The sequence below is a fragment of the Coregonus clupeaformis genome, chromosome 30 (assembly GCF_020615455.1).
Source record: "Coregonus clupeaformis isolate EN_2021a chromosome 30, ASM2061545v1, whole genome shotgun sequence".
Classification (NCBI taxonomy): Eukaryota; Metazoa; Chordata; class Actinopteri; order Salmoniformes; family Salmonidae; genus Coregonus; species Coregonus clupeaformis.
In genome coordinates this window covers 21,594,641-21,614,406 of record NC_059221.1, presented here as the reverse complement: position 1 = coordinate 21,614,406, position 19,766 = coordinate 21,594,641, and the positions used below count along the sequence as shown (strand labels likewise).

The window sequence follows — 19,766 nt, the reverse complement described above, 5'->3', positions numbered from 1 at the left end:
TACAGTCCAGTCCAGCATACAGTCCAGTCCAGCATACAGTCCAGTCCAGCATACAGTCCAGTCCAGTCCAGCATACAGTCCAGTCCAGTCCAGCATACAGTCCAGTCCAGTCCAGCATACAGTCCAGTCCAGTCCAGCATGCAGTCCAGTCCAGTCCAGCATACAGTCCAGTCCAGTCAATAAGCAGTCCAGCATACAGTCCAGTCCAGCATACAGTCCAGTCCAGCATACAGTCAGCACAGTCCAGTCCAGTCCAGCATACAGTCCAGTCCAGTCCAGCATACAGTCCAGTCCAGTCCAGCATACAGTCCAGTCCAGTCCAGCATGCAGTCCAGTCCAGTCCAGCATACAGTCCAGTCCAGTCCAGCATGCAGTCCAGTCCAGTCCAGCATACAGTCCAGTCCAGTCCAGCATACAGTCCAGTCCAGTCCAGCATACAGTCCAGTCCAGTCCAGCATACAGTCCAGTCCAGTCCAGCATACAGTCCAGTCCAGTCCAGCATCTAGTCCAGTCCAGCATACAGTCCAGTCCAGCATACAGTTTAGTCATGTCCAGCATACAGTCCAGTCTAGTCCAGTCCAGCATACAGTCCAGTCCAGCATACAGTCCAGTCCAGCATACAGTCCAGTCCAGCATACAGTGCGTGGTCAGCCCGTTGATTTACTGTCATGCATATAAAACTTGATTTTATAGAAGCATGTCTGGATATCACATAAACAGATACTTCCATATTATTTTTCTCACACATGAATACACACACAAATATCTGTATACATCACTCATGCATGTTCACATCCTCAAAACAAAGTGTGGAATTGACGTTGAACGTTTGCGACAACACAATCGAGAGTTCCAGTTTCCTTCATATTCTGCATTGAAATGGATCTCCCTGTAGTGGGCTAGTTAAATTCCTTCCTTAAGGAGAGTAGCCACACATCTCTGAAGCTGTCTCTTCTCCCTAACCTATTTCCCTCTCTCCCTCTATCCTCTCTTCCTCCTCTTCTGAGGAATGGGGGTTTTCTCCTGACTTCTCCTCTGAGAACCTGTCTTCCTTCTCTCTCTGTGTATCTGTCTGGTGTCTGCTTGCTGCTAGCCTCCCTTTGAAGCCGTTCCACTCCGAGCGGCTGGCTGCTTTATCTTGTTCCTCACTAGGTTTCCCCCATCAGTCCTCAGCTCCTCCACGTCCCACCAAGCCTCCTCTTCTTAATTAAGATCCTTTCATGTTAATGGCTGTTCTTATCACTCATGTGCTACGCAGCACATTGTAAGAGAGAGAGGCCTATCTGCTACAGTAACGTTGTGCCAGGAAGCACTGGGCTTGGAGCTCCCTTCTCCCAGCCCCCCTCTCCTCGCCTCTCTCCTCTCCTCTCTCCCCTTAATGAGGCATGGTACCGTGTTGGTGGTGACGGCTACATGGAGACAAGCGGAGCGGCGAGGAGAGGAGAGGGCGGCGGGCTGTGACAGGGGTCACCAGGGCTTACAGGCCCTGTTACAGATTACATAAACGTGTCTAGTTTCCACCAATGGACAAGTACCGTGGTATCTGTATGTGTCTGCCAGAGCCTGTTGAGAGCCCTGAGTCTACATGGCCTGTCCTGGTAGGAGCATAGTCCGACACTGTAGCTGTAACCCTGGTAATAAGGCTATGGCTGCGACCCAAATGGCACCCTATTACCTACAGAGTGCACCACTTTTGACCAGAGCCCTATGGGGCCTGGAATAGGGTGCCATTTGGGACGCAGCCTGTCTCTACCTTGCTGTAGCTGTGCCTGGCTGAGCTCTGCTTTAAAGCAGTGTGGTGTGGACTGGCTGCAGGGCAAGGTGGTGTCGCTGAGGTTGAGAGCTGAGCGTAGGAACATTGCCTTCCGTGTGTGGGTGCCAAAGAAACTTGTTGCCTCGCTACGACTGCACCCTGGTCTTATGGTAGCGTGGGAGGCAGGTAGCTTAGCTGTTAAGAGCATTGGGTCAGTAACCGAAAGGTCTCTGGTTCGACTCCCCGTGCCGACTAGGTGGATAATGTTTTTTTCTATGTGCCCTTGTGTAAGACACTTAACCCTAATTGCTCCTGTAATTCGCTCTGGATAACAGCTTCTGCTAAATGACTAAAATGTGGTGATGTGTCTTAGGCTTGTGTGTGCCCATGTTCACCACCCCCTCAATAGGTCTGCCGCCCCCGTGACTGCTTCCCCTAGACTCCATAGGTAATTAACTCAGCAACATCCATCCTTCTGCTGTGGGGATATGCACTAGACTAGGCAATACACTAACATAACAACACTGTCTACACACATATGATACATAAATATGGCTTTTACCTTGACTACCACTTGGATGTGCACCATCTTAACCTTGGAGCCTCCCACGCTAACAGATTGTGTGTTGGGTATTGGAGGTGTAGCATACTCCACCTCACACGAGCGTGCATGCACACATACAGTGCCTTCGGAAAGTATTCAGACCCCTTGACTTTTTCCACATTTTGTCACGTTACAGCCTTATTCTAAAATTGATTAAATAAAATAATTTCCACAGCAATCTACACACAATACCCCATAATGGCAAAGCGAAAACAGATTCAGGGATTTTTTTGCAAATGTATATAAATAAATAAAAAACATATTTACATAAGTATTCAGACCCTTTGCTATGAGACTCAAAATTGAGCTCAGGTATATCCTGTTTCCATTGATCATCCTTGAGATGTTTCTATAACTTAATTGGAGTCCACCTGTGGTAAATTCAATTGATTGGACATGATTTGGAAAGGTACACACCTGTCTATATAAAGTCCCACAGTTGACAGTGCATGTCAGAGCAGAAACCAAGCCATGAGGTCGAAGGAATTGTCCGTAGAGCTCCAAGACAGGATTGTGTCGAGGCACAGATCTGGGGAAGGATACCAAAACATTTCTGCAGCATTGAAGGTCCCCAACAACACAGTGGCCTCCATCATTCTTAAATGGAAGAAGTTTGGAACCACCAAGACTCTTCCTAGAGCTGGCCGCCCGGCCAAACTGAGCAGTCGGGGGAGAAGGGCCTTGGTCATGGAGGTGAACAAGAACCCGAACTTCACTCTGACAGAGCTCTAGAGTTCCTCTGTGGAGATGGGAGAACCTTCCAGAAGGACAACCATCTCTGCAGCACTCCACCAATCAGGCCTTTATGGTAGAAGCCACTCCTCAGTAAAAAGCACATGATAGCCCGGCTTGGAGTTTGCCAAAAGGCACCTAAAGACTGTCAGACCATGAGAAACAAGATTCTCTGGTCTGATGAAACCAAGATTGAACTCTTTGGCCTGAATGCCAAGCGTCACGTCTGGAGGAAACCTGGCATCATCCCTACGGTGAAGCATGGTGGTGGCAGCATCATGCTGTGGGGATGTTTTTCAGCGGCAGGGACTGGAAGACTAGTCAGGATCGAGGCAAAGATGAACGGAGCAAAGTACAGAGAGATCCTTGATTAAAAACCTGCTCCAGAGCGCTCAGGACCACAGACTGGGGCGACGGTTCACCTTCCAACAGGACAACGACTCTAAGCACAAAGCCAAGACAAGCAGGAGTGGCTTCGGGACAAGTCTCTGAATGTCCTTGAGTGGCCCAGCCATAGCCTGGACTTGAACACGATCGAACATCTCTGGAGAGACCTGAAAATAGCTGTGCAGCAATGCTCCCCATCCAACCTGACAGAGCTTGAGAGGATCTGCAGAGAAGAATGGGAGAAACTCCCCAAATACAGGTGTGCCAAGCTTGTAGCGTCATACCCAAGAAGACTCAAGGCTGTAATCACTGCCAAAGGTGCTTCAACAAAGTACTGATTAAAGGGTCTGAATACTTATGTAAATGTCATATTTCAGTTGTATTTTTTTATTTTTTTGCAAAAAAATCTAAAACACAGTTTTTGCTTTGTCATTATGGGGTATTGTGTGTAGGTTTATGAGGGAAAAAAAAAACGTTTTATATAAATTTTAGAATAAGGCTGTAACATAACAAAATGTGGAAAAAGTCAAGAGGTCTGAATACTTTCCGAAGGCACTGTATGCACACCACACAAACACACATACTCCCCCTCCACCCACACTCCAGCAACCGGATCCCACTCTCCACTGTGGAAGTGTACAGTTGGAAAGTGGGCCTAAACCCACATGGGAAACGAGCGGGAAAACAACCAAAAGATTGCATTACACAATTAATCAATAAGTTAATGAGATCTCACTTTCTCTGCAAAATACTATCCAAGCAAAAGTTTCCCCCTCAGCTTTTTTTCCAGTTTCCTTTGGGGAGAAACAAACTGGTGATATTACACAGAGGAAAAGGAGGCAGCCAACAAGAAATTATATTAAATTACCATCCTGATAGATTTATGTGACGCTTTATATTTTCATTGTGTTGTTTTCTTGGTGGTGGAATGGAGGAGGGACTAAGTGGGCCGAGAGCTGCTAAATGTGTTGTAAAGGCAGAAGTTACAGTTACACATGTTAAATACTGACTGCATCCCAAATGGCACCCTATTCTAACAGGGCTCTGGTCAAAAGCAGTCCACTATGTAGGTAATAGGATGCCATTTGAGACAAAACCACCGCTGTAGCAGCATAGATTTATAATACTAAAGCCTAGCTAGCTGTAGCTGGCTCCACAGATTACTAGTGTTTGGATGAGCTGTAAGGCTGCCAGCTAAATGTTCCCTTTCATTGTAGAGCAGAGGCCAATATGTCTGTGTGTGCTAAGGTAGGGAACAGCTGTGTGTGCCTTTATGTGTGGGTGGGGGTTGAATGGAGAGGGGTTGGGTGTGTGTGTATGTGTGCATGTGTTTTGTATGTGCTTGCTTGCTTGCGTGTGTGTGTGTTTGTCCTTCCTCTTAGTGTGTGTGTGTGTCTTTCCCCAATGTGCTCATAAGTGCGTGCATCGGCCCTTTATTCACCCCTCTCGTGCTAGTTAAGGATTGAGGGCATGGCCTTGCGATTACCACAGCTGGTAATGCCATCTGGGGGCATTACACACTCGCTCGCCCTGACGCCATGGAAGCAGGACACAGCCGTCCCAGTGTGTTGACTCCAATGACAGGGGACAGGGACAACGTTTATCACAGAGGCGATAACACACCTCAATGTCCGGCTGTAGTGGGCTGGGGAAGGCCACTGACCAAAGACTGGCAGTACATGGTTTAAACATCCAGCTCCCCGTACAACAGAGACTATAGACCAGACCAGTCTTCAAAGACATACTGTATTAAAGAACAACTCTGTAATCACAACCATCGGGCCTTTTAAAGAGAATACATTTCAATTGTTTTGAATTTGAGAGGATTCTCAAATTCGTGTAGCTCAGTTGGTAGAGCATGGCGCTTGCAACACCAGGGTTGTGGGTTCAATTCCCACGGGGGGCCAGTATGAAAAATATATGCACTCACTAACTGTAAGTCGCTCTGGATAAGAGCGTCTGCTAAATGACTAAAATGTAAAATGTACAGTTGGCCATACGCACAAAGCACTGAAAAGATCATTTCAAAAATACAAGCTCTTGTCCAGACATGAACATTAATGGTGTTAGAATTAAGAGGGAACCTGTGCAGATTATAATGCACTATTATCTTGTACGTTTATTATCCCCGGTGTATCTCCTTTCCCTCCATCCTTGATGAGGGGAGTGGAGAGGGGGCTGGAGGGGTACAGATGAATGGTTTGGACCAGCAGGGAGCACAGACCTAGTAGCATGATGATTTATTCTCCACTTAACACTGATGAAGCTTCAAACTGCACTCGGACACATGGTGTCATTGCATCTTTCTTTATCAAGGTCTTTGTTTTTCTCCCTGTGTGTGTGTGTGCATTCTTTATTTTGTGTGTTTCCGTCCTCTGACATAGTTTACATGCCTGTGTTTGTGGCATTAACTCATGTTTCTGCCTCTGTGTGAGTGTATGTGCGGTGCATGTGTCTGTGGTTATTGGCAATTGTGTGTTTGTAATGAATGGAGTCTTAAGGAGCGGAGTGGGAGCGTTTCTCCTGCCACTGTTTACTCTACACAGTAATCAAAGCTATTCATGATTACAGATCACAATTGATGTTATTCACACCGGCTCGACCAGTCTTTTAAACAGCATCTATTTTTCATAAGCTGTCAATTTAGGGAATTTACGGAAGTAACGATTGCAGCAGGAGAATTGGTGGATTCTGACTGGGTACACAGGGAAGTTAATAGAGGGCATTGGCTCGGCGTGTGGGAGCACTTCACAAAGTGTCTGCTGACAGATTTTTTTTTTCATACTGGCCCCCCGTGGGAATCGAACCCACAACCCTGGCGTTGCAAACGCCATGCTCTACCAACTGAGCTACATCCCTGCCGGCCATTCCCTCCCTTACCCTGGACGACGCTGGGCCAATTGTGCGCCGCCCCATGGGTCTCCCGGTCGCGGCCGGCTACTATGCAGTCTCTCCAACAACAACCTATTCCAGCAGCATATCTGTGTGCTGACACACCAGCTGTAGTGTTAGGTGTTACACTTCCAGCTGGGTCTCTCTCCCTCTCTGGGCCTCTCACTGTTACCACACAACACCTTCAGAGTCTGCTGACTAAACTAAACTAACCTCTCTCTCTCTCTCTCTCTCTCTCTCTCTCTCTCTCTCTCTCTCTCTCTCTCTCTCTCTCTCTCTCTCTCTCTCTCTCTCTGTCTCTCTGTCTCTCTGTCTCTCTCTCTCTGTCTCTCTCTCTCTCTCTCTCTCTCTCTCTCTCTCTCTGTCTCTGTCTCTGTCTCTGTCTCTTCCTCTCTCCTCTCTCTCTCTCTTCCTCTCTCTCTCTCCACTCTTTCTCTCTCCTCCAGAACCCTGACATCGTGCTCGTCCACTACTTGAATGTGCCGGCCATAGAGGATTGCGGGAAGCCATGCGGGCCAATCCTGTGCTCCATCAACACGGACAAGAAGGAGTGGGCCAAGTGGACCAAGGAGGAGCTGATTGGCCAACTCAAGCCCATGTGTGAGTATCTGACCTATCCCTGGGTGTTTAATGCGCAGACCTCTCCTAGCCTTATTATTGGAGTACCCTAAGTGGCTCTCTCAGAGGCCTGGCCTGGTTGCTGACTGTTACTATCTTGTTATTGTTTTTATTGTTGTTGTGTTCCTACCTGGAGCCATCTGGTAGGCAGGGGTCAGGGGTTATCTTTCCCCCAGCCCTCCGGCACCACAGTGGTCAGCCTGAGAGCACACAGCCCAGCATAGGCCCTGGCCTCACATCCTCCCAGTCAGGCAGCACAGAGCAGAGCAGGCCCAGCGTAGCGCAGGGGAGAGCCCTGTTGATTGATGCCATTGTGTGGGAGAAAGAGTGTCTGACTCACCAGAAATCCTCCTTACCTCCCCCCCCTCTCTCTCTCTCTCTCTGATATAACCTGGTTTACTAATTGCTTAGAGACACGTAGTAGACATGTGGTGTTATGGACTGCGTGGGCCATTCTCCTATCCAGCTCCATGTTTGAGACAGTGTTTGAGAATGTGTTTGGTAAAATGTCAGGGTTTGTCTGATGATAATAGTAAATCAGGGGCTTCAGAAAATCAGTGGGAGAGTTGTTAATGGCAAGACTCCAAGATTGTGTGCATGTGTGCGTGTGTGTGTGTGTATGTTGGCAGGGGCAGGGCGGTGACGGTGAGTGATGTTCACAGGGCTGATTATTGATGACCAGGTAGAGAGTCGTGTGTCAGCAGCTTTAAGATGCACAGAGAGAGACAGATGCTCCGTGAATATAGACCAGCCAGCCAGCCAGGGCCCTAACACACACACACACACACACACACACACACACACACACACACACACACACACACACACACACACATACATATGCTGGCCATGATTACCAGAGCTTATCCTCCCCTATTGTTATCCCCTTCACTGCTCCTCTGGCAATCATTTTAGGAGTCACTTGAGCATCCCATCCACCCCAGGGCAGGACAGGACAGATCAGGACAGGTAACAGCGCTGCTGTGAACTACAGTGTTCATTAGGTCTGGGGCTTCACTTCAATCCCAGTCATTTACAGTAATGCGTGAAGTCATTAACTTTGGGGAGTTAGGACAATGAGGGCCGCGGAGGGTGAGATGCCTTCTAGCTGACAGGCTACATGAGAAGGCTACATACAGTCTGTGTCCCAAATGGCACCCTATACACCCTGGTCAAAAGCAGTGCACTATGTAGGGAATAGGATGCCATTTGGGACACAGCCACATGGCAACAAAGCAGCCGGCCCCCTCTCTCTCTCTCCCTCACTCCCTCTATCCTCTTATTTAAAATATCCTTAAGAGTCTATTGACGCACTCGTGGTTCCAATCTAAGTAACATAATAACAAAAATTCCAATCTAAATCCACCAGTTTAAGCTAGAGATATCATGGGCTGCATCTCAATCCACCGCATCCGCCTATGGCGACCTTCTGCATCTGCGGTGGAAGGTGGCCGAGCTACAGCTGTGTTTGTCCGGATGCTACAGACGTTTTCGTGAGATTTTTGGGATGTCTCATGGTCTGACAGTTTGGCCTACAAACTATTATGGAAAGGGGAGACTCTCACAAACGCGATGGTGTTCTCCGTTTTGCTCTACGGAACCCACAAGTGTCACGGGACTCGTCTGAAGTATTTGATACACTGCCGATTTTGCAGGTTTTCCTACTTACAAAGCATGTAGAGGTCTGTCATTTTTATCATAGGTACACTTCAACTGTGAGAGACGGAATCTAAAACAAAAATCCAGAAAATCACATTGTTTGATTTTTAAGTAATTAATTTGCATTTTATTGCATGACATAAGTATTTGATCACCTACCAACCAGTAAGAATTCCGGCTCTCACAGACCTGTTAGTTTTTCTTTAAGAAGCCCTCCTGTTCTCCACTCATTACCTGCATTAACTGCACCTGTTTGAACTCGTTACCTGTATAAAAGACACCTGTCCACACACTCAATCAAACAGACTCCAACCTCTTCACAATGGCCAAGACCAGAGAGCTGTGTAAGGACATCAGGGATAAAATTGTAGACCTGCACAAGGCTGGGATGGGCTACAGGACAATAGGCAAGCAGCTTGGTGAGAAGGCAACAACTGTTGGCGCAATTATTAGAAAATGGAAGAAGTTCAAGATGACGGTCAATCACCCTCGGTCTGGGGCTCCATGCAAGATCTCACCTCGTGGGGCATCAATGATCATGAGGAAGGTGAGGGATCAGCCCAGAACTACACGGCAGGACCTGGTCAATGACCTGAAGAGAGCTGTGACCACAGTCTCAAAGAAAACCATTAGTAACACACTACGCCGTCATGGATTAAAATCCTGCAGCGCACGCAAGGTCCCCCTGCTCAAGCCAGCGCATGTCCAGGCCCGTCTGAAGTTTGCCAATGACCATCTGGATGATCCAGAGGAGGAATGGGAGAAGGTCATGTGGTCTGATGAGACAAAAATAGAGCTTTTTGGTCTAAACTCCACTCGCTGTGTTTGGAGGAAGAAGTAGGATGAGTACAACCCCAAGAACACCATCCCAACCGTGAAGCATGGAGGTGGAAACATCATTCTTTGGGGATGCTTTTCTGCAAAGGGGACAGGACGACTGCACCGTATTGAGTGGAGGATGGATGGGGCCATGTATCGCGAGATCTTGGCCAACAACCTCCTTCCCTCAGTAAGAGCATTGAAGATGGGTCGTGGCTGGGTCTTCCAGCATGACAACGACCCGAAACACACAGCCAGGGCAACTAAGGAGTGGCTCCGTAAGAAGCATCTCAAGGTCCTGGAGTGGCCTAGCCAGTCTCCAGACCTGAACCCAATAGAAAATCTTTGGAGGGAGCTGAAAGTCTGTATTGCCCAGCGACAGCCCCGAAACCTGAAGGATCTGGAGAAGGTCTGTATGGAGGAGTGGGCCAAAATCCCTGCTGCAGTGTGTGCAAACCTGGTCAAGACCTACAGGAAACGTATGATCTCTGTAATTGCAAACAAAGGTTTCTGTACCAAATATTAAGATCTGCTTTTCTGATGTATCAAATACTTATGTCATGCAATAAAATGCAAATTAATAACTTAAAAATCATACAATGTGATTTTCTGGATTTTAGATTCCGTCTCTCACAGTTGAAGTGTACCTATGATAAAAATTACAGACCTCTACATGCTTTGTAAGTAGGAAAACCTGCAAAATCGGCAGTGTATCAAATACTTGTTCTCCCCACTGTATATACTGTATATATTTCCTGAGCTTTCTTATATCTCCTAGATAAAGGACAAACACTTCAAAACATTATGATGAATTTTCTGACTGACTTTTTTGCCATTTGTGAATGTGTTATTCAATCCGTTTCTGTGGGCTATAGTAGTAAAGCCCAAATTCCATATTTTGTCTAATAATTTTTAAATACAGTATATTTTTTTGATACCTAAAGGGGTCGTAAAATTCATTATCAAATAGCTAAATCATCCATGGTATGACCATCTTAAAACAATTTAATATGTTAGCTTAGTACCCCCCCCACCCAACAGCTTAGACTTTTCTAGGTTTTCAACAACCAGGATATTAACATTCCGTTTATGGTAGAGCAACACTGCCACCTAGTGGTGTGTTGACAGAATAGCCTCGCTCCTTGATCATAGGGTCATGGAGGGGTGCAGGTGAAGTGCACAGCAGCCTTATATTATATAGATGCATTATTCAGCTGTGGATAATACAGTAGGCCATTACAAACTGTACATGCTGCCCAGAGTGACCCATATCTTACACAAGCAGCTATGCTTCATCAGCAGATGTACGTGGGCTTTCGTTACTGTACACTTGAGAGAGGGAGTTATGTGTGTAGTGTAACACTATGGATCTCTCATGGGTATAAAGGAGACTTCTAATGCCACTCCCCAGAGGTGTATAGTAGACCTATAGAGAGGAAGAGGCTGGATGCATTTCCCAGGTCCCCTATCTTAGTCACAAACCTTCAGTTTAACCACCATGTACTGTGGGAGTGAGTTCACTGTGGGAAACTTTAATGTACGTTTGATATTAAGCCATGTATCATGGTACCATGTGATATGCTTGTTGGCTTTAGGCTCTGTAGTGCATGAAACGTTCATACATATAGACTGTGTCTGGGAGAGTTCAACTATTCATTTGATCTTAGTGCACAGACTCAACATAAATAGTGCATTCAGAAAGTACTCAAACTCCTTGACTTTTTCCACATTTTGTTACGTTACAGCCTTATTCTAACTTGGATTAAATACAAAAAATCCTCATCAATGACAAAGTGAAAACAGGTTATTAGACATTTTGGCAAATTTATACACTACCGGTCAAAACTTTTAGAACACCTGCTCATTCAAGGGTTTTTCTTTATTTTTACTATTTTCTACATTGTAGAATAATAGTGAAGACATCAAAACTATGAAATAACACATATGGAATCATGTAGTAACCAAAAAAGTGTTCAACAAATTCTTCAAATAGCCACCCTTTCTTTGATGACAGCTTTGCACACTCTTGGCAAATTCAATTGATTGGACATGATTTGGAAAGGCACACACCTGTCTATATAAGGTCCCACAGTTGACAGTGCATGTCAGAGAAAAAACCAAGCCATGAGGTCGAAGGAATTGTCTGTAGACCTCCGAGACAGGATTGTGTCAAGGCACAGATCTGGGGAAGGGTACCAAAACATTTCTGCAGCATTGAAGGTCACCAAGAACACAGTCGCCTCCATCATTCTTAAATGGAAGAAGTTTGGAACCACCAAGACTCTTCCTAGAGCTGGCTGCCCGGCCAAACTGAGCAATCGGGGGAGAAGGGCCTTGGTCAGGGAGGTGACCAAGAACCCGATGGTCACTCTAACAGAGCTCCAGAGTTCCTCTGTGGAGATAGGAGAACCTTCCAGAAGGACAACCATCTCTGCAGCACTCCACCAATCAGGCCTTTATGGTAGAGTGGCCAGACAGAAGCCACTCCTCAGTAAAAAGCACATGACAGCCCGCTTGGAGTTTGCCAAAAGGCACCTAAAGGTCTGATGGAACCAATATTGAACTCTTTGGCCTGAATGCTAAGCGTCACGTCTGGAGGCAACCTGGCACCATCCCTACGGTGAAGCATGGTGGTGGCAGCATCATGCTGTGGGGATGTTTTTCAGCGGCAGGGACTGGGAGACTAGTCAGGATCGAGGGAAAGATGAACAGAGCAAAGGACAGAGAAATCCTTGATGAAAACCTGCTCCAGAGCACTCAGGACCTCAGACTGGAAGGTTCACCTTCCAACAGGACAACAACCCTAAGCACACAGCCAAGGCAACGCAGGAGTGGCCACGGGACAAGTCTAAGAATGTCCTTGAGTGGCCCAGCCAGAGCCCGGACTTGAACCCGATCAAACATCTCTAGAGAGAGCTGAAAATAGCTGTGCAGCGACGCTCCCCATCCAACCTGACAGAGCTTGAGAGGATCTGCAGAGAAGAATGGGAGAAACTCCCCAAATACTGGTATGCCAAGCTTCTAGCTTCATACCCAAGAAGAATCGAGTCTGTAATCGCTGCCAAAGGGGCTTCAACAAATTACTGAGTAAAGGGTCTGAATACTTATGTAAATGTCATATTTACGTTTTTTTTATTTTTCATAACATTTTCTTATGTCATTATGGGGTATTGTGTGTAGATTGATGAGGGGAAAAAACCAATTTAATCCATTTTAGAATAAGGCTGTAACGTAACAAAATGTGAAAAAAGTCAAGGGGGTCTGAGTGCTTTCCGAAGGCACAGTAAATATAAAATAGTTATTTTCTTGGGAGAATAGAATTTGATAGATAACTTGCTGTTACAGAGATGCATATTATATCCATACCTTTCAAACAGAGAGCCCTAAAGGGCCTTAATTAAGAAGTCCTCTTAGGTTGATTCCTGTGGGCAACAGGTGCGCTTTTCTTTGTTTATTATTATTTTATTTTGAAGTTCTTGTGGAAAACCGTAGAAAAGTTATGTAGCGGCAGGTAGCTTAGTGGTTAAGAGCGTTGTGCCAGTAACCGAAAGGTCGCTGGTTCTAATCCTCGAGCCGACTAGGTGAAAAATCTGTCGATGTGCCCTTGAGCAAGGCACTTAACTTGAATTGCTCCTGTAAGTCGCTCTGGATAAGAGCGTCTGCTAAATGACTGTAATGTATGAATGAGGACTGCAGATGTGGCTAGGGCAAGAAATTGCAATGTCCGTACTGTGACACCTAAGACAGCGCTACAGGGAGACAGGACGGACAGCTGATCGTCCTCGAAGTGGCAGACCACGTGTAACAACACCTGCACAGGATCGGTACATCCAAACATCACACCTGCGGGACAGGTACAGGATGGCAACAACAACTGCCCGAGTTACACCAGGAACGCACAATCCCTCCATCAGTGCTCAGACTGTCCGCAATAGGCTGAGAGAGGCTGGACTGAGGGCTTGTAGGCCTGTTGTAAGGCAGGTCCTCAACAGACATCACCGGCAACAACGTCGCCTATGGGCACAAACCCACTGTCGCAGGACCAGACAGGACTGGCAAAAAGTGCTCTTCACTGACGAGTCGCGGTTTTGTCACACCAGGGGTGTATGGTCGGATTCGCGTTTATCGTCGAAGAAATGAGCGTTACACCGAGGTCTGTACTCTGGAGCGGGATCGAGGTGGAGGGTCCGTCATGGTCTGGGGCGTTGTGTCACAGCATCATCGGACTGAGCTTGTTGTCATTGCAGGCAATCTCAATGCTGTGCATTACAGGGAAGATATCCTCCTCCCTCATGTGGTACCCTTCCTGCAGGCTCATCCTGACATGACCCTCCAGCATGACAATTACACCAGCCATACTGCTCGTTCTGTGCATGAACAAGACAGGAATGTCAGTGTTCTGCCATGGCTAGCGAAGAGCCCGGATCTCAATCCCATTGAGCACATCTGGGACCTGTTGGATCTGAGGGTGAGGGCTAGGGCCATTCCCCCCAGAAATATCCGGGAACTTGCAGGTGCCTTGGTGGAAGAGTGGGGTAACATCTCACAGCAAGAACTGGCAAATCTGGTGCAGTCCATGAGGAGGATGCACTGCAGTACTTAATGCAGCTGGTGGCCACACCAGATACTGAATGTTACTTTAGATTTTGACCCCCCTTTGTTCAGGGACACATTATTCAATTTCTGTTAGTCACATGTCTGTGGAACTTGTTCAGTTTATGTCTCAGTTGTTGAATCTTGTTATGTTCATACAAATATTTACACATGTTAAGTTTGCTGAAAATAAACGCAGTTGACAGTGAGAGGACGTTTCTTTTTTTGCTGAGTTTATAAATATGGGTGGATGTCTGTTGTTCTGGCTGACGAAGGTTCTGGCTGCCGAAGGTTCTGGATGACGAAGGCTTCTGCCGAAATGCGTCCATTTGTTTTGACCTCTGCTGCTAAAAAATAAGACATTAAAACGCAAAGAATATTTCAGTTAGTGCAGGTTTTTCCTTTATTCCAGTATATGCCTTTTAAACCCGGCACCCAAAGAATTGTTTTACTACAAACATTTGAGTTGAACTTCTGCAATATATAATTGTCTTCTTTCCCTCTTGTTTTATACTCACATGATGTCCCACTGCACAAAGCCTTTAACATGTCTAATGACACAAAAACAAAGCAAGAATTCAGTTGATATGGTTCACTAGAGCCTCGTAAAGCTGTTTGTGTTTTGCTCCACACCAAAACATACTTACCATAGCAGACATAACCACACACAACTACTGTACATACACATACACAAATACAACTACACATTTCAAATACACAAGTACAGGACATCCACACAGATACTCACCATGGCCTTGTCTGACCTGTTCCTTCCCCCCGCCCTAGGGGATATTGCTGAGGCTCGGGGAGAGATCCACAGATGAGGGTTGAAGGTTGGACTGGAGGTCAGAGACTGGTTTCTCTGCTCAGTCATACTATGAGAGGGCAGATCGACCGATGAGAAGGCAGCAGACCAGCCAGGCAACTTGACTCACTCCCCTCCTCTAATGTAGTGAACAGGCAGTAGCCCGGCCCAGTGATGCTCTAACCCTTGCCCTATCCCCAGCCATGGAGTCAGCCATGCCCCAAACCTGCTGATAGCGCATGAATGCGTCAGGAGCTCAGACAAACACACCACCAGCCTCCCTCCATCCATCCCTCCCTCTCTCTCCTTCTTTCCCTCCCTTCATCCCTCCAAACCACCCATCCAGGGTTAGGCCAGACTAGCAGGGCACGGCACCCTTACCCCAGTCAGTGCCCAGTGGTGCAAAAGGCAATATGATGTGATCTGTGTATCCTGAAGAAAGGTAATGCTCATCAGCCAACATCCCTAACATGCATGGCCAAATCTAATGATGTCACAGGAATGAGCTGGTTGTGGTGGTGGTAGTGATGCAGGAGAGCCTTTAGTGACCTATGACAAACCCTGGCAGTGGCACGGGGCATCAATCAGTGCCATAGTGAGGCAGCTGCAGGATTGTTTGGACTAGCGGGAGTGGGGATACATGGTGGATGTAAGCGGTAGCGTTGCGCTGACACTCTGAGGTCTGTCAAAGCTCTGAGTCAGCTCTCTACTGTAGCTCTGCTCTGGCTTTGTCACGAAGGGGGACCCGCGTCAGGACACCAAAAACGAATTCCCGTGTCAACAACAACTTATCCCCGTGTCAACAACAACTTATCCCCGTGTCACCAATGCCTACATCATCACAACTATACATCTCTGATGTGTTACTGATGCCAAACAGTTATTAAGTCAGACAGCTCATTTGAATATATATCTAATTCACAGAGAAAGAGTTAAAGAACAGATATACAGTACGTACAGTGGGGAAAAAAAGTATTTAGACAGCCACCAATTGTGCAAGTTCTCCCACTTAAAAAGATGAGAGAGGCCTGTAATTTTCATCATAGGTACACGTCAACTATGAGACAAAATGAGGGAAAAAAATCCAGAAAATCACATTGTAGGATTTTTAATGAATTATTTGCAAATTATGGTGGAAAATAAGTATTTGGTCATTAAACAAAAGTTTCTCAATACTTTGTTATATACCCTTTGTTGGCAATGACACAGGTCAAACGTTTTCTGTAAGTCTTCACAAGGTTTTCACACACTGTTGCTGGTATTTTGGCCCATTCCTCCATGCAGATCTCCTCTAGAGCAGTGATGTTTTGGGGCTGTCGCTGGGCAACACGGACTTTCAACTCCCTCCAAAGATTTTCTATGTGGTTGAGATCTGGAGACTGGCTAGGCCACTCCAGGACCTTGAAATGCTTCTTACGAAGCCACTCCTTCGTTGCCCGGGCGGTGTGTTTGGGATCATTGTCATGCTGAAAGACCCAGCCACATTTCATCTTCAATGCCCTTGCTGATGGAAGGAGGTTTTCACTCAAAATCTCACGATACATGGCCCCATTCATTCTTTCCTTTACACGGATCAGTCGTCCTGGTCCCTTTGCAGAAAAACAGCCCCAAAGCATGATGTTTCCACCCCCCATGCTTCACAGTAGGTATGGTGTTCTTTGGATGCAACTCAGCATTCTTTGTCCTCCAAACACGACGAGTTGAGTTTTTACCAAAAAGTTCTATTTTGGTTTCATCTGACCATATGACATTCTCCCAATCCTCTTCTGGATCATCCAAATGCACTCTAGCAAACTTCAGACGGGCCTGGACATGTACTGGCTTAAGCAGGGGGACACGTCTTGCACTGCAGGATTTGAGTCCCTGGCGGCGTAGTGTGTTACTGATGGTAGGCTTTGTTACTTTGGTCCCAGCTCTCTGCAGGTCATTCACTAGGTCCCCCCGTGTGGTTCTGGGATTTTTGCTCACCGTTCTTGTGATAATTTTGACCCCACGGGGTGAGATCTTGCGTGGAGCCCCAGATCGAGGGAGATTATCAGTGGTCTTGTATGTCTTCCATTTCCTAATAATTGCTCCCACAGTTGATTTCTTCAAACCAAGCTGCTTACCTATTGCAGATTCAGTCTTCCCAGCCTGGTGCAGGTCTACAATTTTGTTTCTGGTGTCCTTTGACAGCTCTTTGGTCTTGGCCATAGTGGAGTTTGGAGTGTGACTGTTTGAGGTTGTGGACAGGTGTCTTTTATACTGATAACAAGTTCAAACAGGTGCCATTAATACAGGTAACGAGTGGAGGACAGAGGAGCCTCTTAAAGAAGAAGTTACAGGTCTGTGAGAGCCAGAAATCTTGCTTGTTTGTAGGTGACCAAATACTTATTTTCCACCATAATTTGCAAATAAATTCATTAAAAATCCTACAATGTGATTTTCTGGATTATTTTTTCTCAATTTGTCTGTCATAGTTGACGTGTACCTATGATGAAAATTACAGGCCTCTCTCATCTTTTTAAGTGGGAGAACTTGCACAATTGGTGGCTGACTAAATACTTTTTTCCCCCACTGTACATGAATACATAAATTATATATTTTTTAAGCTGTGCCTTCATTACTGTTATGCATATTTCAAGCATTGTCTTTGGGACTCTTAATCTGAGCTCATGTAGCCAGAGTAATTTGTTGTTGCTATCACGGCATTGTTAGTCTGATGTGTTGTGGCAGGTATGTTTCTGTATTTCCTTGGCCCTGGCCGGCTGTAGTGTTCAGTAGTGTAGTGTTCAGTGGAGCAGAGGGCTGCATGCCGCCTGCTGAATCTGACCGTATGCATGACTACTGCTCTGCTGGCATCTACTGGTGATTTTCTGGTAATCAGCTAGTGATCCGCCAGCATTGAAGTGAAAGCACCCTGATTAGCCTTTTCCCTGTCTCTGTCTCTGTCTGGAGCAGCGTTCTTATTTCGCCCTGTCTCTTTCCCTTTATTTCTCACATGCATAGGCTCTCTCTCTCTCTCTCTCTCTCTCACTCTCTCTCTCTCTCTCTCGCTCTCTCTGTCTCTCTCTCTAACGCACACAGACACACACACACACACATTTACTCTCTCCTCTCTCTCCCTTTCTTCTGCCTATTTAACTGAGGGAGGTAGTGAGATGTGGGAACCCATATTAGAGCTGTCTTGATTTTGTTTGATAGTTGAAATATGCTCCACTTCGGAAATATTACCATATTTGTTGTTTTCCGGTTGAGAACATGGTGCTGCAACAGCAGCAATAGCAGCAATGACGTGTGATATGATAGGCCTGCTGCCTGTGTTAGCAGCATCACTATCACCCTGATGAGAAGTGGAGCCTGGCTGCTAAGCCAGAGCCAGGAAAGCAGTGAAAGGTATTAGGAGGTGCTAGCCAGGTGTGACCAGAGCATTCCAGCCAGGCAGGAATGCAGTTATGCAGGAGAATGGCTCTCTTCTCCTTCATCTAGCAGCTAGACTGTGTTCCTCTCCAGTGGTTTTCCACATCACAGCCCCAGCAGAGGTACAGGCAGCCATAGGCAAATACAATGAAACAAGGCAGGGAGCCAACATGCCTGTGTGTGCTAACAGGCCTATGTGTGGTTGGCTACTTTCATCAAGTAGTGCACAGCACAGTAGGTATGTTGGGCAGTGTGGGGAAAGAGAGGAGACGTGAGAGATGTGCTGCTGTCCAAATAGAGCTTAATGCAAATAGTGCTGTCTAAACTATCCATAAGCAGACTATTAGGTGGTGTTTAGGGTGTAGAGATGTGGGTGGGTCACAGGGTTATAGGGGTGCAGCCTGCAGTAGTGTGGGTGTGGGTGGTGGTGGTCTGTTGGTCTGGACTGGTTGACATCTCTGTCTCCTCTCTCCCGGCAGTTCATGGCATCAAGTGGACTTGCAGCAACGGGAACAGCAGCTCTGGCTTCTCAGTGGAGCAGCTGGTGCAGCAGATTCTGGACAGCCACCAAACCAAGCCACCTCCCCGGACCCACAACTGCCTCTGCACAGGCACCCTGGGTAAGGGCGAGGGGATAGAGGTAGATAGGGGGCAGGGGGCAGAGAGAAAGGGGAGATGGTGTAGGTGTAGTCAAAGGACTAGTCCTAGCACTGACTTTGCTGATAACTACTTGGTTGAGGGAAAATGTACTTGCTACGATTTAGATGTGTTGTTGTCTCACCTAGCTATCTTAAGAGGAATGCATCAATGTAAGTCGCTCTGGATAAGAGCATCTGGTAAATGACTAAAATGTAAAACAATTGGGAGAAGGAGAAGAGGTAGAGGTCATATATTATGCTCAGAGTGAATGTGGAAAGTGTCAGGGTCATGGCTCTCTTGTGTTTTATTGATAAAAGTTCAAATAGTATCAAAAGTCACACCAATCAATCAAACAATTGCTTCAATTACAATTACTTGGATAATGATGTTCTGTTCAGGTGATTTGTTTAGGTACAAAAGCACAGGCAGTTTTCTTATTGTTTATTGTCTGCATTCTGCTGAGCTGTTGTAACAAGTCGTTCACAACCTTCCAGATTTAGTTTGTGAATTACAGTGTCACTAGCAATGATCACTGAAATTGTAAAAAGGTTTTTAAAACAATTCTAATAAATGCAACAGTTGGAGAATGGATGAAGATACTCCATTAAAATAGTAATCCATCAGATATTGACTGAAATATAGCACATAAAAATGTTTACTGGCACGGACAAATAATGAATGACGTTCAGGGATTTTGGTGGGAATTCAGGTATTCATTTATTGTAGATTTTCATTTTTTTTCTTAGAAAGCACTCATTCGGAAAGCATTCAGACCCCTTGACTTTTTCCACATTTTGTTATGTTACAGCCTTATTCTAAAATTGATTAAATTACATTTTCCCTCATCAATCAGGTTTTTAGCAATT

The 19,766-nt window shown here is 46.1% G+C and overlaps 1 protein-coding gene across 1 annotated transcript in view; it reads left to right on the top strand.

Moving 5' to 3' along the window:
• LOC121545650 (calmodulin-binding transcription activator 1-like) overlaps positions 1-19,766 on the top strand; it is a 454,137-nt gene that overhangs the window by 382,770 nt on the left and 51,601 nt on the right. The window contains exons 7-8 of the mRNA XM_041856375.2: positions 6,815-6,968; positions 18,741-18,881. Coding sequence (XP_041712309.2) covers positions 6,815-6,968; positions 18,741-18,881 — 295 coding nt within the window. The remainder of the gene's footprint in view (positions 1-6,814; positions 6,969-18,740; positions 18,882-19,766) is intronic.